Here is a 23,605-nt window from a genome sequence, read left to right as displayed (position 1 = left end):
AAAAATTACTTCAATTACTAACCGTCTGTCAGTTGACTAATCACCACCTAATAACTTCAGCTAAAATCCAAATAGTCCATGACAACAGTTTTCCAACATCCATAAACATCACACTTACTTCAGGCTTCTTTCCTGCAGTTACGAGCTATTACTAGTTTAAATAGTTGCACAGTTTAAGACTTTAACTATCATCAGACATTATTGGGCACATGGCTACTTCTACTAATCCTTCATTGTCTAAAAGTGTATTATTACTAGAAGGGCACTCATAGAGCGCATATTTCTGCCAAGACTAACGCCCTATCACGCAATATTAAAGAGAGTTCATAAAATCGGTTCAGTAGTTTTTGCATAATCCTGCAAACACACAATACAGCAATGAAAACATAACCTCCTTGGTGGAGGTAATAGAATATGACCAAGTAAATTATACTTCCACCTACGTGTAACTGCCCCTGCATGGAATTTATTCTTACTTGGGATCAGGTGGTCCATCTGACAGCGGCTTCATCGACAACTTGCAGAGAGAGCGAAAGACGAGGAAGGCGTCTTTCTGGAGGATGTGGGAGAATTTAGCACCCGGTGGCTGGCCCGGTGCAGCTCCTGATTCCTGCAGAGCAACAGAAGTATGAATATCTGCTGTTAGCAACAACCTCTTTCACTGAAGCCTACTCGACATGAAAGTGTGATTCTAAGCTCACCGATATATTAGATTTGTTTAACCTCAATCACCGAGGAGTGCAATCAAACATAATTGCAGAGCTCGAATATAGCTGAGGAGAAGGGTGATTACATAAGACTTTTTCCAGGAAATATGTTCACATAAATTTATGTTCACTTAAATTAAGTTCATTTTCCGCTGACTCTCAGCCTCTACAGCAATATATTTAAGAAGGAATTAAATGGTTTTATAGACAGGAGTGAGACATAAAAAAAAAAGAGGTCCGTCCTTCACCTGAGTGTCATTGGATGAGACAGACAGTCTGTCATCAGGCAGCGAGGGGGTGAAACTGGCTGAGATAGGCGTGCCGGGGATGCCGTTGGCGTGAACGTGCTCACTGTCGCTACCCAGGGTGCCCTCGTCATCCAGGGAGCTCTGGGTGCCCTCTGTCACTGCTTCAGCCGGCTCCGGCTCCGACTCCGCCGGTTCACCCTCGCCACCAGATTCCTTTGTGTCAGAGCAGAGGTTCGCAGGGTCCAGACAGTGCCCTGTGGTGACGGAGCGGGGACAAGTTTGATTGACAAGCACAATTTCCTCAAGTCTCAATAAATGGATTATTTAACAACATGAAGCATCCTCCACCAGCAATTTCATGTATTATTTCTGACAAGGCAACATTAACGCCTCAGATCTCACTGTGGAGTTTAACATAATGTTCTGGTCAAGTACAAAGAGAGAAAAACACAGAGTCACGTTGGGAGACAGCACGTTCGACAGCACCTAAGGGAACTTTCAGGTTAAGCGAGGATACCAGAGTGCATCTCTCCTCAATGTTCCTCCCGACCATTGAAGCCCCTTTTTCAAATTAATGCTCAAGGGTAAGAGTGTGTTTGAAAAGGGACGTCAAAGCAATATTTCTTTGTGTGAGTTAATAAAGCTTTTTTTGCGGCCTTAGAGAAAAAGCTGCGTTTTCTTTTATTTTTTGCACACAAAGAAAGAGTGCTGTGCCTTTTTTTCAGCATCTGAGGCAAATTCAAGAAGCTTGACCTGACCTAAAATTATAGTGTAGCTTCCCGGTAACATAAGCAGTTATTTATTTACAGAGGGCTGGGTTGAGAGATTTTTTCATCTTTGCCTCTCAGACACAATTTGTACCAAGAGAGGTGCTTGTCGTTTGCCAGACAGGGGCGCCAGCCTGGAAACACAGTTTATCTGTCATGCAACAGGCAGCTTGTATAATCAGTATTGTGTAAATAACAGGAGCAAGATTTATACACTATTTCTTCATCTGAGCTACAGTGAGGATCCCTGAATCTGCAAGAGTAAGTTGTGCATCAAAGTTTTTCCAACAGACAAATGTGTGTAAAGGTATAAAGGCATAATTACCCACTGTCTTTAAAAAAAACAAATAAGACAGCAATTTACAGGTTACATGGAAATAAAAACATGTCTCACCTCCTGCAACAGTATTGACGACCTCCTGCAGAATACTCTGCACTATTTCATGGGCTTTCTCTTCATAGTTTGGCGACTCCTCCTCCTCCTCGCCTGCCTCTGGATGCTGCTGGGCTGCTGCATCTGAACGACACACACACACACACACTTTCAGGATGAACACACATCATCGTTTTTATCTAACATTTTGTCTAACTACAGATCTATTCTTTTACAGGCAGAGCAGGTTTCTGGGCCAGCATGCAGAAAGTTACATCGTCACTGAATGACTGGACTATTTTTTCTTATTCTACACCAGTTCTCACAGTGAATGAGCCTTTGTAGTGATGAATGTGCTATCAAATCATTCATAATAGTAAATGCCGGTTCTGGCAGTTATATTTTCTCTGAATGAAACTGAACAAAACGGGAGAGTGAAGCTTTTATTATGCATATTCAGGCTGATCACTATAACTCTAGATGTTTCTATAGAGAAATACACACGGCACAGATATGCAATACTTTGAATAAATGATCTTAAATATCTCTGGCTTTTTATAAGAGTGTGTGGGCCCTGAATGAATTGGAAATAAAAGTAGAGACTGTGTAATCAGCATGGGCACATGTTCAGCAAAATGATGGACAACATTTCTGCCAGTGAAATAAATCCCTTGTGTATTAATCAAAATTCAAGATAATTTAACAAAAAGAAGAGTAAAATAAGATAAAATAAGTGTCTTACTCTGTGCTGCTGCAGTAGCTTGGTCGGCCTCAGTCTGATCATTTTCAGCCACACAGAAATCAGAGCCGTTCTCTGGATCTGGGCTCTCATACACAGGCCCCTGCTCCTCCTGCTCCCCAGACACCGACCTGCTGCTGCCCTCTGCGGCCGGTGTCGAAGGGGTGGACGGGGTGGATGGGATGTTGATGCTGGGAGTCGGAGGGGTGACGGGTCCGTTGGCCTCCTGGCTCGAACCCTTGCCCGGTGGGTGGGTGTGAGACTGCAGCTGAGGGGAGTCTGGCTCGGTGTGCTGGGTGACCGGGGAGTGCTGCCGGTGGCGCTCTCTCTCCAGCTGCTTCGCTTCCTGCAGCTGTGGGAGGTGTTGGGGACACATACGAGCAACACACACAGCCACAAACACAAACACACACACACACACACACACACACACACACACACACACACACACACACACACACACACACACACACACACACATAGACACACACATAGACAGAAAAATAAAAACAAAACACACAGACGGTACACACAAAAAACAAAAGAAAAGCATCCATAGAGAAAAGCCACATAGAACACACACATACGCACACACAGAGGAAAAAGACAGGTTAAGACTAAATAAACAAACTCATAACGGCAATTACAAGTTTGTACAACCTGTCTAGATTCCCTGAGGGCTCAGTGAGCCCACAGCAGAGCTACAACACTTCCAGATGTCAAAGCAGAGAGGAAAACACAGCTAAGGGACCATTTGTCATCTTTTTTTATAACATCAGGAGAGTCAGATGGGTGTCCTTATGGGAATGTGTATGAATATGCACTCAGTGAGAAGTAGGCCATGCTACAACTACAGCAATAAGACAAACTTTGTGGAGAAAAAGTCATGCTGGCTGGTGTGGACCTGGTCTATTTTAGCCGAAGGGATTTCAGGTGGAAATATGGCTCCTACAGCCGTGACCTGGCTGATGTGGCATGACTGACACGTTTTACCACTGCCTCTTATTATAGGGAGAGCTGGAAAGTGTTGCATTGCTTTAGCTTGGTAGCTCATGAGCTAGAAGTGGGTCACAAGACACTTGGTCATGGTTGTGACCTCCCGAATATGTGTTGTTAGTAATAGTGTGTTATTTAAGATAATAGATTGCGTCGTGGCCGAGGTTAATTGAGAGGAAAAAAACTAGTCTCTTTTAAATGCTTATATGTCCAGATGCACATTCAGAGCAAACACCAAAACAAACATGTTTTAAAGAAAGAGAGCAAACACATTTACAAGCAGTGGAGATTCTCTCAGCCAATATGGTGCATTTTCAATCCAAGTGCATTTGTAGATTTGTTGGGCATAAAGAAAAAATACAGACTTGAGTGACTCGAAGAAGAAAAGCACAGCAACTTAAGAGATGTGGGGTTCGGTAAGAAATATAAAGTGTGACACATTTACAAAACAATGGTAAAAGATGGTGATCCTTCTCCAGTATCAAGAGCAGACTAGCTTTTAAATGAATGACTCTAACCTACAGAATAAATCAGAGATCTGATGTGTGCGATGTGTTTTAATCCTCCTTTCTAGCAACAAGGGACAATCAAACAATCTGTTTTATAAGCCAAACCAGGAACAGCCTTTCACATCTACTTCATACACAAACTCCTTTCATTAAAGCCATTACGTTTTGTTTTTAAAACCACAACTACTCCAATGAGAAGCCATTCACTTCTAATTTAATGGTGCCGCTGCTGTCAAATTTAAATGTAAGTGATTAATTGAATGACGAAGCACTCTGAAACAACAATTAGTATTGACTGTGAGCAGCAGTAACAAGGCCAGACAAACGCACCTTGACTGGAGGGGACAGGCGAGGCAGCGCAAACAAACTAAGCTCATTATTTAAATGCCACCTCAGTCGGATAGTGAAGGCTGTGTGAGAGTGAGTGAGACAAAGGCTATGTGTGCCTGTGTGTGTGTGAGTGCGTGCGATCATACCACGCTGAGCTGCAGTCCGGAGGATACATTTACACACAAACACAGAAAGTGGATCTCCTCCGTGCAGTAGCCCAACACTGTGCAGGCAGTGACAACACAACAATAGGCCTCTGCCTCAAACGTCTGCCTTGTCTCTCCATTTCTAGCCTTGGCTGCTTCTTTATATTTCTCTGTCTGTGTCTGACGCCAGTCGCTCATTGTTCTATAAGAACTAAATAAATGCCTTTGGAGAAACAAAGCCTAACAAAAAACTCATTGTAAAGCTGACCTGTGATGAAACAGTTACCACACCCGGGAGTAATCATAAACTAAAAATGTAAAATGTATATTGGGTGCAGGAGATCATTTGTAGGCAAGTCAACAAAAGCCACGGCAAGCATATGGTGGAAGAGATACACAGCAAACCTGCTCCTGTGCAGTGTAGGAGCAAAGGAAGGAAACGGATGAGTGCATGAATGAATGAGGAAAAAAGCTAAGATGCGCAAACACAGATGCACAGAGAAGAGTTTGAGAGTTCTGATCAGGCAAGTCACGGCAGTCCTGCTCGCTTTACCTGGCGGTCACGCTTTCTGGAGGCCAGAGACCAAGATAGCTTGTGATTTGTAAGCTATGTGTCCAAAAGGAAGGGAGGGAGGCAGGTGAGGAGGGGAAAAGTGTCATTCAAAAAGAAAAAGATGACATTAGAGCAAGCTTTTTTTGAAGGCAACACCTAATATGTCCGCCTGCACAAACAGTAGACTTTAATTAAACCAGGAATATGTGATTTGAGTAACCTTATCAAGCAGAAAGCTTATATTGCAGTCCAATCTGAATCCAAATTTTTGGTAATTAGTTGCATCAATTTCAAAGGGCAACAACAATTTTTTTGATTTAAGATTTGCAGTTTGATTGAAATCACTAAACTGGCTTTATATTGCTTTTGTCAGTGTAAAATTTCACCCTCTCTCTGACATGTGTATTTCTATGTATTCTGTCTTATAATTGAATATCTTCGTGAGGCTCGGACATACTGCTTGATTCTCCATCCGTGCGAAGATGACGTTGAGCATCTGCGTGAGCGTGGCCTTCGCCGTGGTCTGGTTGATGAGGTTCTTGCTGGCCAGGTAGATGTTGTAACATGTGCGGACGGCCTGCAGGACAGTGCCCTCGTGGATTTCTATGTGCTGAGAGGTTACTGCTGTCAGCAGAGCCTGGAAGAAAGTGAAAAGTAAGACCTGAATAAATATCACATGTTACGTCTGTTACACATACAGGTTTATTATATAGGAGTACACATCTGTTTTCAACTGTTACATCTGAGCCAAGAGGATAAAGAAATGTCTCTTCATGTCAGCATGTCTCTTTCAGCCTCTTTCACACGTGTGTTTTACTTCATAAATATTCCAAAAATTTGACATGACTGTGTCGTGCTTAAAGAGCGTCCTGATTGGTTTGCACAGTTTCAGTATTTCTGCAGCTCAGGATCTGGTAATATTTATAAAAATCCTACATGATGTGATACACAATAAATTACACGAGACATGTGATGCTATCATATCTTTAGTGAGCATATTTTTAAAGATATTTTTCTGTGAGGACATTTCCCCACAGTGTAACTCATTCATCTTAACCGATTACAGGATAAAGATCTAACAGAACAGATTTAGTATGTGATCAAAATAGGAACTTGAAAATACAGCAGTGTTACCATTCATGCCTCAGTGATGATGAAACTGGTAGAAAAAATACTTCATGGTTCTAAGAGGCTTTTCCAGCCTAGGGGGTTTTTAAGCTTCCGCCCAATAATGCCTACGGTCAGCAGAGAAGCTTTGAGGATAAACAGCCACTCAAGACTAAAATAAAATCTAAAATCTATCATTCAGGCAGCCATCGAAAATCGCAAATGCTTTTTTTGTTAGGGGCAACATTTTCTAACTCAGGTTTCAGCAGTAATGACCCCCCAAAAAACACACAAAATAATATTTAAAATGATATGTATATGTATGATTGTACGGTACACTTTAGTCAGTGACTTTTAGAAAGGTCACAAACACTTAAAATACAGATTACATTCTACATACAATAATAACTACATTTTGTTCTTTGGTGCGGACAATGAACAAAATAGCAACATGAGAATAACGATCTTGACTTAACACTTAATCATTTAGTTGGGGAAATAACTGTGATGGCTGATCTAATGTTGATCAAGTATCTGTGTGATATGACTAGGAAGTGGCAGAAGACACGGGGGGGGTACCACACCTTAATAATCTGTAGCTGAATACCCTCATCCGTCTGCGGCCCTTGGAAACAAGCGCAGATGGTCTCGATGATCCTGTCGATGAGCTTCTTGCCTGGGGTCGTGTTGTCCGGGGCACTGCCCGTCAAGTGGCCGTACGCTATCAGCTTCTACAAGTCAGATATGTTTAGAACACACAGGCACACAGACAGAAACGCATTATTTACACAAAACGACCGAAATGATTTTCATTTAATTTTGGGAAAGATCTTTAAAGGTATTGCAAATGAAGGAGCACAACATTCAGTGGACACATAGAAACAGTAGTGCAAACATTATGGGGGTCTGCAGGCCAACTTGTCCTGCCTCTGACCTGTAAACAGTCGAGCGAGGTGATGACGATGCGGGGACATTTGGACTGACATGCCAGCTCAAACGGCAAGAAGTACTTGTCGGCTTCAATGAAGTTGGTCTTTGATTTGATTGGCGGTAAAGTGCTGGAACCAGATTTGCCGTCTCCGCTGGGTGGACTAGGGAAGAACAGTACAAGAAGAAGAAAAAAAAGAGGGAGAGATAAGAGACTGTGAGACAAACGCTGGGATCACACGGTCCAGTCTGTCAACTGAAGTCACTGGGAAAAAAAAAGGCAGCGTTCAAAAATCGGCCTGACACAGTCACACGCCCCCTGACGTCCAGGCACGGTTAACAGTGCATGGAAAAGTTACCGCTAAAAATCCACAGCTCAAACAGGATGTTAAACCTATAGTCGTCTTGCCCTGCATCCTGTTTCTCAAGGGAAAATGCAGAGTAACAAAACCTTTATCACAGTCGACTGAATTTAATACAGTGGCTGACTGCTTAATATGGTGCCTGATCTCTCTGAGGGAGGGGTGGTAATCCCGTTTTTTTTCTCCAGGCTCAGACTTTACCATGTGTTCACGCTGACAAAGCATTTCCTGTCCTCGGACTAGCAGCTAAACCTTAAATCAAATGATACGGCTGTTTTCAGATTTTTTGTTATTTAAAAGCAGAGAAAGAGAAAGAGAAATAAAATATGGACCGTCGCATGTGTCTATCCCTGAGCATAACCACCACACCCAGACAGCACTCGCTAGAATAAAAAGAGGAGCAGGGAGGGGAGGGAGAAGGGAGGGAGAAGGGAGGGAGGCAGATAAGAGAGGGAAGGGTTGCATTGTTTATGCCTTGGCAACGAAAAAGGATGACTTCAGCTCTTTTTAGAGGGACGACCTCACAGAGAATAGCAGGTTACGATCACAGAGACAAATAGAAGAAGAGAAGAGAGATGAAGTGGCTCGTAAAAGGAAGGTAGGGGTGGGGTACAAAGAGATGAATTAAAGAGGATTCAACAGAAGGAACAAGAAATAATCGAGATAGATAGAAGAAGGGGAGGTAGCTGAAGAGCATAGTGAGGAAGGGGGACCAAAAAAACTACAACAAGAGGCGTCTGAAAAACAAAAGAAGAAACAGGCATGAATTCAAAATGAATTAGAGAGGCAAGAAGAGACGAGATACAAACACAGCGCATAAATATAGCGATTCAGAAAAAACCCTGAACCTTTTAAACAGTACGCTCGCCATTTTCAAAACCGTTTTTTCGACTTCAAAGAGGAGCTGTGATTACACGGAGAGCCTCCACTCCGTCGGCTCCTGTGTTCTCTGACCCAGTCTGCATCTCTGTGTTATTGTGTAGTGCGTCTGCAGGGAGCTCGTCTCTCGCTTATTCCTGGACTCTCTGCTTAACGTCAGCTGATCTGCTCTCTGCCTCATAATCGGCCCAGTGTCAGACTTAGACTGCTTATTCAACATAATGTGGACATTATCTCGGTTTTAGTCAAACAACACAGACGGCCTGCGTCCTTGACTCGCTGCTGCAGCATGTACTGTACATAGAAGGGAAGACATATTTGTACAGCTGTAAATCAATAACATATCACGTATCAGTACATATTATCTGGTATTTAGTGATCGTAATATTGATGCATCTTATCATATCTTGAATATTGAGCTTGATGATTCATCCTTCACGATGGAAACAGCAGATGACAAAATTCTAACCTTTAACCCCGTCTGCACTCAAGGTCCATTTACTGTCTTGGTCTGAAGCTCTAGACTGCACTGTATCTCATGGTCTGCATGAGTATAGTTGCAGTTTGCTTAGTTGTCATGGAAAGGAGAGTTCTTAGTTTTTAAATCCTCTTATTTGCTTTCTTCACGTGGTAAGATGAGAAGATCGATAACACCTGGAGTGCATAAATCAAATCAAGAAGATACTGAGCTTTAAGTGTGTTTTTCTAGGTGGATGTTGGCAGCTTTGGACAGAACCAGACTGATTTCCAGTTTTTGTGCTGAGCTAAGCTAACCGTCTGCTGGCTGTAGCTTATTTTGAGCCAAGATGGGGGCGGAGGCCTGAGAGTGCTAAGATTAAAGGAAAAATCGAACAGCTATAGTTCGATAACAACTGAGAAAACTTCACACGTTAATAAAAAGGTTCCTTTTACTTCTCTAATGGCGTTAGAGTTAAGTTTACTTAAGTATTTTTGTCTAATTAAAAAATAATTGTAAATTTTTTGGGCATCATATTCACTTCATAATGTAAATAATATATTTTATTTATTTCCCTGAGGTTCAATAGTCATATTAACAATATTATCGACTGTACAATGTGAACTAATAACATAATTTATTTTACAGACTTATATAGATGTATCTATGTAGTGATATAAAATTACACATAGGCCTATTGTGATGGATATAAAAAAGTGTATTCTACAGAGGACTGTGAGACTACATATGGTGAAAATAAGTACAAATTCTAAAATACTGGAGTTGAATCCAAAAGCAGCAGCGTCTGTATGAGTTGTATGTGAACATAGTGTCTACATTGATCTACCTTTGATGTAGAACTCCTCACCTTGAGGGTAGAATTCATATGGAGTTGGTTACTGGTAACGCTAATTTGGATAAAATGGAAAAGCCAAGGAGAAACAGTGGGTGGTGAAAATGGGGGAGGGAATCTGTGAGAGGAGAAACAGTGAAGGATGAAAATGTTAAAAGGGAAATGAAACGGCAGGAGGAAGAAAGGTTAGGGAAAAGGAGAGGTGACGCTCATGCCATGTTTCATTCCAAAGCCCACATGGTCACATGCCAACCACCTTTTGGCCAGAGCTTACAGCAAACACACACGCACACAAAAACAAGTTCAGAATCTGGCAAGGGCTGCTGAAGAAAGCCATTAATGAGAAGACAAGGGGCTGTTTGGAACAGACCAAGCAGAGAGACACAAACAAAAACACACAAGAGGCTTGAACGCGTACACACACACTGTTCTAATCCCATTTACTAGTCTGACCAAAGGAGAGATTCTGCAGTTGGGCCTTGAATTTTAGCCTGAATGTGCAAAAACAGAGACAAACCCATGAAATTACCCATATCACGTTTAAATAATTGATCAGCTGCTTACCTTAATTTCTCTGACTCTTCTTTGATTTCCTCTGAAACAGAAAGAGAAAGGGAAAAGATGTTAAATTAGTCAAGTATGAACCGTGGGGGAATGTAAATCCTGCAGTATTTTACTCAGCTAATGACTCCATGGGGAGCAGAGCACATATCAGGCCTGGCAGCACACAGCATTGGATTTATTTATGAGGGGCGGTTTTATTTATTTTTTAACTCCAAAACGCACAACTTATGTGTTATGTTTATGCACGTCAGATCAGGAAGAAATCGCCAAAGTTGTGTGTGCATGCAGCCACCAATGTCCCTCCCTGTAGATTCTACCATATACAGTACTGTGCTAACACTTCATGTAACACACATATAATCGGACATTTTTTGTATTCAACGTGCTGGAATGGAGTGAATTCTCAGACGTGCTTGATTAAGATTAAAAAATGCATTCACAGTTCGGCACGTTTTCTCTTTTTGCGTGAATGTCCTTGTGTTGTCATAGTGATGGTTTTGTTTATGTCCTGCCGTTAAGTGCCAAAGGGCCCTCATAATAAACCGCCTTAGCTGCCGCGCCGTCCCCAAAAAAATGTAGCCATTATTAACTCGATACAGCGTCCGTGAGACAGGCCAACATTTGTGTTTATTTCCCAGATCTCCTGGCATGAAAGCAGTTGTATGAACTCGCTGAGCGCTGGCACAGAAAAGCAGAAAGAAAAAACAGAGAGAGAGAGAGACAGACAGAGAGACACAGACCCACAGTAGGAGGGATGCGGGGGAAAGAGAGATGGAAATAGAGCAGCGAACGAGAAGCCAATTGGTACCAGACATTAAAAGGGAGCCTTCAGTGAGGAAGCTTTTCAAAACACAGTGGCAATCGGCGGAGTCCTCACAGAATTCCAGCCTGCGATGCTTGGGAAGAACCCCACTAATGCGATGACAGCTCAATTATTTTATTGCTTGAAGGCGAACAGTCCTTTCAAAGAAATCCACTTGTCTAGAATATTTAGCACTTAACACTCCGTGGAATTAAATTAAGGCCGGTTTGAACCATGTTTTATAGCACGACCGATGAGCGACGCGAAGGAAACAGTCATATAAGAAGCGAAACCAAGTTTGTTTTTTGATATAAAACCGCCTAATGGTAATTTATACATCTGTCACACATCTGTTAAATAAATTCAGTCACAATTGACCAACAGGTATTAGATATATAACAACATGAAACAGAAAAACAATCAACAACAAATTTACGAAGCTGAACCCAGCACATATTTTTTCTTGACATATAACTAATTAACTTGAATGAAACTTGAGCAGAGCACATACCTCCACCAATCTCCACTAAGTTTCACACACTCGAAATAACAGTCCTCTAAACATGCCTAGTAAATCACTGAAAATGCCCCCCCCCCAAAAACAACATATCTTGCAATGTTCTGGAAAATGAAAAAAATTTCTGGATCCACCCCGTGATCGGGCTCCGCACCAAAATGTAATGGATTCCATCCGGACCCATAATGCATCACTCAACCAAGATCCATGGTAATCAAATCAACCAATAAACACACAGACAGGGGTGTAAACGTAACCTCCTTGAATGAAAATCATTCAATCAATCATATAATCCTTTTGCTCTCTGCTTGTGCCTTGTATTTTCCCTTCAAACTTTAAGATTCTTGAAAGTTATTCAGCAATATAGTCCAAACTTTTAAAGTCTGTGGTGGAATACCAAAAACCCAATATCCCTGAGCTGTAACCAAAAGAAGATCAGTGTAATATCACACTGCAGTGCATGTTACAGGGAATGACTAGGCTGCGTGTCTCTGTCCTGCTCTATGAGGGTGATCAGGTTAAGTCAGGTTAAGTCAAACAAGAGGACGGGCAGCGTCACATAGGAAGACAGTTTGATGGGAGACATGGGGACTGTGTGAGTAACTATGAGGTAAATAGCTTTGTGTGTCAAGGGGCTTATGTGAGGAATTATCAAGCTAGGATTTGAATAGTGAAGCTGTAGCATTGGTGAGCGGTGGTGATGTTGATGATTAGAAAGAGTAGCTGTATATATAAGTGCTGGGTTCTCCTGGGACTGAACTGAAACTGAAACGAGCCACAGATTAAAGCTGCCGATTCGCGACTGATCTGTCGGCTGCCGGTTTCAACACACACACACACACACACACACACACACACACACACACACACACACACACACACACACACACACACACACACACACACACACACACACACACACACACACACACACACACACACACACACACACACACACACACACACACGCGCACACACGCACACACGCACACGCACGCCAGAAAGCCGGCGCAGATAGCTGAGTGGAGCTTAAAAACACACACACACAAACCTTAACTGTTATTTATTAATATGCATCTCATTTTCACCAACTCAGATTTGATATCTTCATCAAAAATGGCTGATCACAGTCTGTCAAGTGTCCAAAAATAGCTGCCTGAATAATTCCAAGGCATAGGATATTGAGAAAACTTTGTGGGCTGTTTTACTAGAAATGTACACAAAAGTGCCCCAACGTATAATTGACATAGGATATGGGAATATTTGTCAGTTAAAACCATGATTTCCCGTGGAGTAATTTACAATCCAGATAATGATATGGTCACAAAATGTCTTAAATTAAAAAAGAGTACATAAAAACAATGTTTTTTTGACCCTTTAAATGTGATTGAAAGTTGTAAACATAGTCTCAGAGTATAGCCTTGTGCTATGCAAGTCAGTTACATTTCAATCGGTTGAATGCACACAGGTCACTTCCATATTTGCATTTGGCTGCCATATGGCAACAAATTAATTTTAACATTTTACAAAAACCTCAACACATCTTTACTGGTTTTGATGCTGAAAATTAAATGTTACCTTACCCCGGAAAGTCTTTCATTTTTTTCTTGAAAATATTTTGCCTGATTCTTAGTCAATTTTGGGGGCCCTCAGGTCATGATGTCTCCAGTTTCACAAAACAAGATGCAAACAGGATTTTCTGGTCATGTGTTGACATGTGTTGACATGTGTATTTGTTCTATTAAAGTAAAGGACGTTCTTTTTAAAACCAAACATGGATTCTTTATAACGGCCTTTCAGTCAAACTGAGATAAAGTAACTGTTGCCATAGAGCAACACTAGATGGTTAAATAAAACACTATAAGAAATAAAAACAATGTCAAAGTGCCAAGTTCTGACGTAGCATGTGTACATGTAATCCAAGCAACTGTCAAGTTTGCTTTTTTTAAATACTTTGTGAAACATACTGTTTTCTACTTCCTGTATATGTTACCATGAACCAGGAAATGGCAGTCTTTGGTCACTTATTAACCGAGTCCCTCCACCTCCTCTCTCATACTGAACACTGCCGACCTTGAAGTTGCCGTGTTCTGTGTCCTGATTTGTCCCAGGGCCTGGGTCTGATCAAAGAAGAGAACAGCAGAAGCAGCAGCAGCGTTAGCTCGGTGGAGGGGGTGAAGCCTCCTCCACACAGGACGACAGTGATGCAGATGAAACCAAATGGCCCACCACTTTTCAATCTAACGAGTCCACATGAAAATAGGACCAGGGTTTTGAAGGGTTTTGGAGAATCAACTAGTGTCAGTTTGAAAATGTGAAACACAGCATATTTTCAAATAAGCTGAAATACTTTACCACTGCAAAATTAAAAGTTGATCATATAAAGCCCATTTCCCACTAGTCAGAAAAAACCCACTGATACCCACTAAGGTCTGGCTTTTGTCTGTAATTTCTTCTTCTTCATATCATGCAAGATGCAACGACGGCAAGACAGATTCACAGTTCCAAGCACGTTCATTACGTGAAACATGACTCAACGAGAGAAAAAAATTCAACAGAAAATCCAGCATATATCCGATAATTTTGGTGTAACATAGGTATTAGAAACAACGACTTGTCTGGGATATGCCTTGCATTGCAATGCGAATAAATCACCATCTTAAATATATATATATATATCATTTTTTATTTTATATATTCAATAAAACTTAGTATTGAACTACAAGATTGATTTCCGCTATACATTATTGCTGAGTTGGTGCTTCAGCAGATGAGAGCAGGATTACAGCTGCATTTACAGCCCCTCAGGATGCTGCTCTTAAAAACTCTCAAACACTCTAATACTGCCTTCACTAAACACCAGTGAGGAAGTGGCACACATGACACACCTATTTCCCTGACCAGATACATTAGAGGGAGCCATCCTGCTCTCGTGTGAGCTGTAGCCCAGACCAGACCGCAACACAGAGCGACATAATGTTTGAGAGCAGCCTGCTAAGCCCTGAATCTCAAACAGTTCTCCTCATCATCAAGATACTTTTTCCTCTTACCCTGACTTTGACCCAGATCCTTACACTAGATGACAGTAAGACGTTAATGAGCATTAATGTCCGGGTGCCAAATCCCCATTGGAGACAGACATTTCAGGCCTGCATTTGGGTCTAACACATGTAGAAATATTGTATAGAGCTATTTCTGCAGATGAGCTGTGAGTACTTGGATTGAACTGCAGTGTCCACAAAGACCAGCTAACCCCTCCAGTCCTGACCAGAGTCACTCCAGATACTTAAAGTGTGAGCCTTTTACTCTGGTTTCAGTTTGTATGGAATCCCATACACCCAGGGGTTGTCATCTACCCAAGGGCCCCCTAAAGCTGCCTCTGAGCTGTGGAGAGGGTCAGTCACAAACTGGTTAATCATTTCTGCACTCAGCTCTGGAGTGAGTGCGGTCTCCGAGCCTGGATAAAGGCGAGGGAGGGGAGGGGAAGATTTCCGTGAGCTAGCAAGAGCACAAAATGGATATGCATGAATACAGCCGGACGCACACTCACTTTCCAGTCAGGTACTTCCCCCCGTGGCATATGATACTGTAGCACCTACAATATTAACAACCTTTGTCCTCTACATAGGGTAATAAATAAACTAATTTAGAAAACATCCAGCCCTACAACCACAGCTACAATCTACAGAACATGACAACTATGTAAGTCGCTGCTAACCATGAAACAAATCCTCCATAGAGTCGTATTTATTATTGCATCTATCAACGTCAAGTGAAGACAACTCTGCACAAACATCCCTGTCCAGCGGCCTTGGCTGCAGACTTATTAAAGTTAACACAATAGCCTTGGAGCCTCAGTGTAGCAAAGGCTGATATAGGACACCAACAGCACAGGTACACGTGTGTGTCAGACTGTACGCTATGCGTGTTCTACACAGACTCCTAGGAGATAGGAAGCTATGATTCTGAGATGAAAAGGCATCACAACTTCACAGCTTCAGATGACAGTGTCTGAGTGTGATGGTGGGATAAACAGCCTGATCTAGACAGAGAGACAGCGACATCTCACTCAATCAGTGAACTTGACAACGAGCAGAGACAGGTTTTGGCGGTGCTTCATATAAAACCTGTGTCAAAGGGGCTTATCAGGGATCCCTTCAATCACACTTACACTGAGCTACAGCAAATCTGATCATGGCTTAAACATCGGCCGTACAATGGCGTAGTGAGCCTGTTAGCATGCAAATATGCAGCTGTAAAAGACTGAGGCTGATGAATCAGTGAAGGGTCATATTTGGGAACCCTGATCCAAAGGAATAAGGATAGAAGCAAGTTTGTAGCAGCGTCACACACACACACACACACACACACACACACACACACACACACACACACACACACACACACACACACACACACACACACACACACACACACACACACACACACACACACACACACACACACACACACACACACAATCCCTTTTACTAGTCTGACCACAGGAGAGCAGCTACTACCAAAATCCCTGAAGAATTGCAGTTTACACTCTAATGGCTCAAACATGTGTTTGTGTATCTGGATGAATGTAAATAGTGTTGCTAAAAGATGTGCATGCATATTCATTAAAGTTTTCGCTAAATAAATAAACACTATAGAGACTTAGACTTTACTATGTGAGCTATTTGAGTTCAGCTACAACACATGATGATTCATTTTAGAAAATACAACATCCATTAACACCTACAAGCTGAGAGGCTTTCAGAGTAACTCAGATCAACAAAACAGCCTTCCCCCCCGTCTCTCACTGCTTGCAGGCTTAACTTGTGCCTGCGTCTTCCTCCTGGATGCCACCATGCCCAAATGACGTGACAAAGCATTCCTCAACTGGCAGCTGCATATAACACCCTAATGGGAGTGTTCGCCACAGGGACCTCAGCTCGCCAGAATCATGAACACTGGAATCGCAGGCCCGCTCCCCTCCCTGGGCGTGTCTGGGTTCATGTACATGTGTGTCACACAGCAGTGCATTAAGCAAAGTAATGTGCACAAAGTGAGATTTGCGACCATTGTAACCTAAACACTGGAATGATACAGTTTATCATCTTATATCTTCTGACTCGTAGTGAGTTTGAACTGTCCTGATGTTGTTTATAACATGAATATCTTAAATTTGCGACCACTATACACTTGTAGGGAGAAGGTTTAACTTTGACACAAGTGCTCTGCCACAATCTAATTTGGTAAGATACACTTAACTGCCCGATGCCCTTAAGAAAATGTAGGCTGCATCACAGATGTCTTTATTGTTTTTATAAGATGTAAAAAGTAACAATTCATTAAAATGTCAAAAAGCAACTGGAATTATGTTTATTTATTTTGTTGCCTTGTGTCCTTACATTATCCAAAATGTTTCCAGCAATGTTCAATGTCACCTTTTAATTGCGTCATATATTTGCTTTACCCATGGCTTTGCCTGTCTGTGCTTCAAACTCCGGGATAAACAATGTATGATGGTAAGGAAAAACACACTCCTAGCCAATTAGAAAGTCTGCTGGGGATTATAGTGGCATTGTAGCACCTTTAACACCTGTTGTGTATAAAACAAGGAGTGTATATGTTTCAGGAAGAGGTTGAAAATAATAATAATGACTACTATACAAAAAGTGATCAACACTTATTTGCATATCAATTTAAAGGTTAGAAGGAAAAATAGAGTTGTTGCTTAATGCCAAACAAAGAGCTGTCCTGAATCTGATCCACTGACTCCAGTAGGCTCCTGTGATTGCCATCATCATTTAGTGTAAACTGCAACAGTGTGAGCTGCAGGTAGAGCCATGCTATGACAAGCCTAGGATGCTGCACCCACCTGGACCAAATATTCTTGCTGACTAAAGCCATTGGATCAACACTAATTCAATAAGGAGACATTCTGCCAGCAAGATGTTCACACATCGAATCACAATCAAACGCGTGCGCACTCGTTTCTAACACATGCAAACACACCCAATTTCTCGTGAGAGCTCTTACATTTCATCAATTAAGACACAGCAGAGCTCGCACACGGCTGCTCTGCCGGCGAGAGGGAGAGAGATAAACACACGGCTCTCTGGAGACAGTACGTCACAGGACTAGCAGCAAGAAAACAGCATCGCTGAGAAGTGACAGCGAGTTCAGACAAAGAGTGAGGAGGGAAAAGGGAGAATGTGAGAGAAAGTGGGGACAAAGACGACGAGGCTGGTTTCCAAAAACAAATCAGCTGCATAAACCTGTCTCTCAACCAGTTGGTGTGTACATTTTGCACCCTGACAGAATGCTGGTAAGGTGTGATTATAACACTGTAATGGGACCAGTTAGTTTTTATATATTAAAACCGTGCAGCACAGAAGGATGGACGAATGGAAGGAGAGAGGGAACGAAGGGTTTAGATATTTCAATGCATCCTAAATAACACTCCTTTCTATTGTGTTTCCAGCAATCTCTACAAAGACACACAAAAACACACACACAAGAGGTTAGAGGTCAGTCTCTGACTCAGTCTGAGTCATCACCTGAGCAAGGAACTGGAGACTGAGAGAAAGGGTAAACCCCCCCATCCTGCAGTGCCATTGCCATTTCCATTTCAAAGAGCCTCTAGAGCCCATCTGCATCTGGCATGAAACCAGCGGATGGCACGAAGCAATCTGTACGCAGCGATCAGCTAAAATTCAATCCAGCGCCAGATTGCTTGTGGTTCCAGTGACTGTGGGTCTCCAGATGTGGACCACTGACGGCATGACTTTAGCAGGAGAGGATGAGAGAAATAAACTGAGGACACACAAGAAAGAGCCTCAGGACTCCGATTGACATAAATGTTGACTTTGTGATGATCTAAGTTTGATCTCCTTACAGAGTCAAAGATTGACTCCATTATCTAGACTGACAACATTATAGTGTAGCATCTCTGGTGGATTCATTGAGCATGAAACAGCATTGTGAGAGTATCTTTCAATAAAAATATGTCAACAACAGGCATAATAATATAATCATTGTAGCGTCACACTGCTAAAATAGGCTAATCTATGGATGAATCAGTGCGTAGGTGTCCACCTCCACCTCCTAACAAACACAGGGGCCTCCACCACGGAGAGCCTGAGAAAATTCGGACCCATGACATTTCCATTGTGCAGGCTGAAAGGAAAGGTTGCACAGCAGTAATTACATTTGGAGGGGAAGAAGGAAACACTGCCAGAGGTTGTCTGGGCTACCTAATCGTGTGTGCGTTCATGTGTGTGCGCATGCCTGTATGTGTACGTTACGCGTGCGTGTGTGTGTGTGTTCAGCCCCCTCACTCACTCACACTTGCATAAGCCTAATAATCACTGGTCTGACTCCCAAGGCCGGAAAAGTCACAAAGCGTATGGCCTCCCCTAGGCCTTCATCACTGTGGGCTTTGTTATTTAAATGAATTCATCTTTAATAATTCCACTCTGGATACATGATTTAGCACTTCTCCACTCCGACTCTATTGTACCTTCAGACCTCTGAAATTGGGTTATTATTACTGTGCAGCACCGTGCTGCACAAGCTGGAGATTAATAGCAAATCAATGGAGGATAAATATGTGTACTGAGAACTGCATCCTCCTAAATTCATTCACAGTGACCTTTCTCATCATACCTGCTGACGATTAGGTCTCTGCATGTTTAGCGGGAAGCCACGATGAAGTAAAAACTCCATGTGAGGCTACATGAGGTTTTCACAGCCATCTCACTTCTTCACTTTTCTTTCAGACAAACAGAAATTCCATCTCTATTTAGTTTAGTGAAATGAAAATCAAGATCCATGGATTCTTCCCTGAGAAAACGGTGAAATTCCTGAATGCCGCTGAGCTATTGATCCGCAACAAATTGCAATGTGTTCTTTCCTGACCCTGATCCTCTCACTAAGTTTTGTTGTAATTCGTTCAGTCGTTTTTTTTGTGTAATCTTGCTTCAAAACAAAACAACAAACAAACGGACAGGGGTGAAATCATGACCTCAATGGCAAAGGTAAATACAACAATCCATGTTTTAAAAGCAGGATCACATTTGTGAAACCGATTCTGAGTTTCAAGCCTCTGGCGGTGCATTTCCCTTCACAGTGACATTGGAGAGCTGGTGAACTGGAGCACATCATAGCCCTGTAGTGCCTACGACATTTTTACCCTTTTGTACTATTAGCAATTTATCACCTGACATTTGGAAGAACCTGCTGTTAAATGTGTGTACAGGATGTGGAAGGCAGGCTAGCCGTGTTTGCTAACCAATCTACAAGATGTTGCTTTTCCTTCATGAGAAGGCTGGTTTAAATAATGAATTAAATAGTGTTATTTCAAGAGCAGCTGAGTCATCTGAAGCACAATTGTTATCACACAATATAGAGAGAATGGAGATTGAGATTGAGAGAGAGAGAGAGAGAGAGAGAGAGAGAGAGAGAGAGAGAGAGAGAGAGATCCGTTTGCGGTATAATTAATTAATCACCTGTCCCAGGACCAGGAGGCATCAGTGGAGAACAATCATGTATTATGTAAGGAGGTATCAGTTCACAAAAATATATAAAGAACCATAAAAAAGAAGAAAATTAATAAAGTTTAAGGGTAAAAAAAAATAGGCTCTTCTAACATCTGAAGTATCTTCTTCATATAGACAAAAGGATTATTTATGCTTTCAGAGCAAGCACTGGTGCTTCCACGTTGACTATCCACTGCTCATTATCTATACAGCAGTCAACCTTTGGGGTTACAGGCAGCTTAAGCGTCTGCACTTCGTCTGGAGGGGACAAAGGAGACAGAAACCTGGCACGTGGCCTCACCCTATCTCATCTCTCCCTTTACTTCAGGGAAATGAAGCAGTAGAGTTGATTGCGAAAGAGTTTATCTCAACATATTAATGTGAATTTTAACATATTAAAAATCTAGGACTTCTTGCCCTGTTCCATCCGACTGCATGAGACAACTAGTGCTAAAACTTAAGATTATAAAAAATATTGACATGAATATCGGTAATCACCTTTACCGTCGTTTGCAGCTTGTTTGCCAATAAGCAGAAAATATATACAGAAAAGATGTACATTTATGTTTAACATAGGAACACATTTTTTTGTATTAAAGTTCTATATATATATTATATATACATTGTATATATTGTATTTATGTTTTTTCATTTGTGGTTATTTAAAAAAAGTTGGGTTAAATATCATGTATGAATTTACACAAGGGCTTAGGAATTACTGACAAATTGTTATTAATATATATATATATATATATATAGTGGCAGTTATTATCGTATGGGAAATTTATCCAAAATACTTGGCTAAAGCCGCCCAAAATCCTAATGGTTGGGTTCTGTCCTTAGGTTTTTGATACGGCCACAAAACAAGTCTACTTGACGAGTTGTTATCTCACTTCCTTTGTTCGTGGTTCAGCTTTGGATCAAAGTATGGATCAGGGAATTTGAACTTGCACACATGCACATATATCTGATATCAGTTTGCAGTCAGACAGTATAACAACCTTAGGGTAAATCATTTAGTGCCATTAACATTTACTGCACCATGACAAATAAAGTCAATAAAAATGCAGCTGCCATCTCCTCCATCATTTACGCTTTCTCATCTCCAGCAGTGCTGCCACTTTCATCAGCAGGCTACCTGGAGTGCCTCTGCTGAATGGAAATCAGAATTCATCTTGTGGACTGATACATTTCTGTCAGGAATATGAAGCATAGTGGCAAAAAAAAAGTTGACAGGTACACAAATCAGGAAGACTTTCATTATTCAGTAAAAGTACAGCCAGCGCTCATCTCCTGTACTCTTCATATTTTGGATGAGCTGTATGGGTGTTTGGGGAGTCGTGGTAAAAAACCTTAATTAAAACTGGGACCATTTATAGCCTGGTGCTTATCATGGGTGAGCATGTGGTGGCTATGGTGCCGCTTATCATGGAGCAGCATGTGTTCACGATGAGAGGTGCATTTGTCCCGTTAGTTTCTCTGCCAGGTTTGTCAACTCTAAATGAAAAGGTGGCTCATGCAACCAGTGGCCTTGAGTTTGGTGCAAAAGAACAGCTTGTTGATCATGTCTGTGTAAACAGATTTTACTCAAGGTACTTTTGACCTTGGATGAGAGAATATTTTTGCTACAGTTATGCCACAAATGCGTGGAGGTGGCAGCTGTAGTTAAACCTGTCAAACAATATGGTTTGTGCTTGTGCTTCAAGTTAGGGGAATAAGAATTTAATAGATGGTGGGTGAAAGAATCTGCATCTCGAGTTTAGCCTAATTTAATGAAACTACTGATTCACACAGATCTTTGAGATTTCTTTTTGTAATTCTCTGAATTTAACTAGACGACAAATCATCTGTTTATTATTGAAATTAGAATATTTAGATACAAGTTTAGGAGCTAGAGTATATATAAAAGTTTATATATATATTTAAAAAAAAAGGTGTATGACAACAACAACTGCTTTACACTTTAGAAGTGGAATGGCACTCAGTAGAGCTACAGTCCCCTTAATTTCAAACAAGCTGCACCAAATCTCACACACTCATTGATATCAGTTCCCTAAATATGCCAGATTTCTTTTCATCAAGATCCATGAATTACTCCCTGGGAAAATAGTGAAAATGTTAATAAAAGTCCTATTTCGCAATGTTAAAGAAAGTGAATAAAAAAAAAATCTGGATCCACACCTAATTCTAATGAGTTCTTCCCTGACCCATGCTGCATCCTTACTCCAAGTTTCATGGAAAACTGTTGTTTTTGTGTACTCTTGCCAACAATCAAACATACAATTGTTGTACGCCCAGAGTCAGTCGCTGCTTGCTCCTGGTGTATTGTAAATTCCTCTCTCATAACCAGCTCTTGTTGCAAAGCATTCAGATTTAATGCACGTCAAGCCCCTCAGACCATCAGGAATGCACCACAGCAACTCAAACTGTCAATACCTCAGAGCGAGCTAACAATTGACAACATAACTCTAGCTCAAAAGAAGAAGAAGGAAAAAATCTGGCAAAAAATTCTGGCATTACATTCATAATTTACCCTACTCTCATGTATCCCCTTATAAAACCTGAATCGACTCAGACGAGCGAACTGTATCTTACCTACCCAGTGGGACCCAGCAGAAGTAAACAAGTTCCTGATGAAGAAAATGAGGCAACTAATGAGCTGAAGGGCCCAGTGGTTGTTTTCTAAAGAGTTACTGGACCACAACAGGAAGGCAATGCTACTATGTAATATATTTTATCAGGTAGCAATGAAGATGTAATTAAAGAAGTGCCCATGTAGCTCTGTGTCAACAAACTTAGATTTATTTATATGTGATTTTAAGGTCATATATTGACAGAGACAATACAATAACATTTACAAATAATTAGTTTGTCCACATTACCCATAACTGTTCAATAGTTAATACCCAGATCATCATATTGTGCATCTAGATTTTCAGACCAGGGTGAAAACTATATGTCACTTTCAGTAAGTCCAGGGAGTCTGAGTAGAATGTCATTATAACACTATATACTGTATATACATTACTCTCACCACACTACAACATACAGGTCCCTGAAGTTCAGCTACAGCTACAGGTGTTGAACAAATTTATCATCAGTGTTCCATGACAAGGAAAAAAACAGAGTTGCTGCCTCCAATATGTAAGAAGAATATCCACCTGCAGGCAAAAAAAATGCCTTCCTTGAATTTTTGAAAGGAGGCGTCAAGACTGCAGCTGCAACAGGTTTCAAGGTT

General features: G+C 41.4%; 1 protein-coding gene across 2 annotated transcripts in view; it reads right to left on the bottom strand.

The window, feature by feature from the left end:
• Positions 1-23,605, bottom strand: part of arfgef1 (ADP-ribosylation factor guanine nucleotide-exchange factor 1 (brefeldin A-inhibited)) — a 49,529-nt gene that overhangs the window by 21,890 nt on the left and 4,034 nt on the right. The window contains exons 2-10 of one of the 2 annotated variants that reach the window (XM_034572270.1): positions 10,518-10,548; positions 7,410-7,566; positions 7,060-7,206; positions 5,826-6,005; positions 5,369-5,422; positions 2,838-3,186; positions 2,117-2,239; positions 956-1,209; positions 477-610 (exon numbers count right to left, since the gene is read on the bottom strand). In XM_034572270.1, the coding sequence (XP_034428161.1) occupies positions 477-610; positions 956-1,209; positions 2,117-2,239; positions 2,838-3,186; positions 5,369-5,422; positions 5,826-6,005; positions 7,060-7,206; positions 7,410-7,566; positions 10,518-10,548 (1,429 nt within the window). The remainder of the gene's footprint in view (positions 1-476; positions 611-955; positions 1,210-2,116; positions 2,240-2,837; positions 3,187-5,368; positions 5,423-5,825; positions 6,006-7,059; positions 7,207-7,409; positions 7,567-10,517; positions 10,549-23,605) is intronic. The other variant, XM_034572271.1, reaches the window with a different exon arrangement.

This window comes from Hippoglossus hippoglossus, chromosome 20 (genome assembly GCF_009819705.1).
Source record: "Hippoglossus hippoglossus isolate fHipHip1 chromosome 20, fHipHip1.pri, whole genome shotgun sequence".
NCBI lineage: Eukaryota > Metazoa > Chordata > Actinopteri > Pleuronectiformes > Pleuronectidae > Hippoglossus > Hippoglossus hippoglossus.
This window is presented reverse-complemented; position numbering and strand designations above follow the sequence as displayed.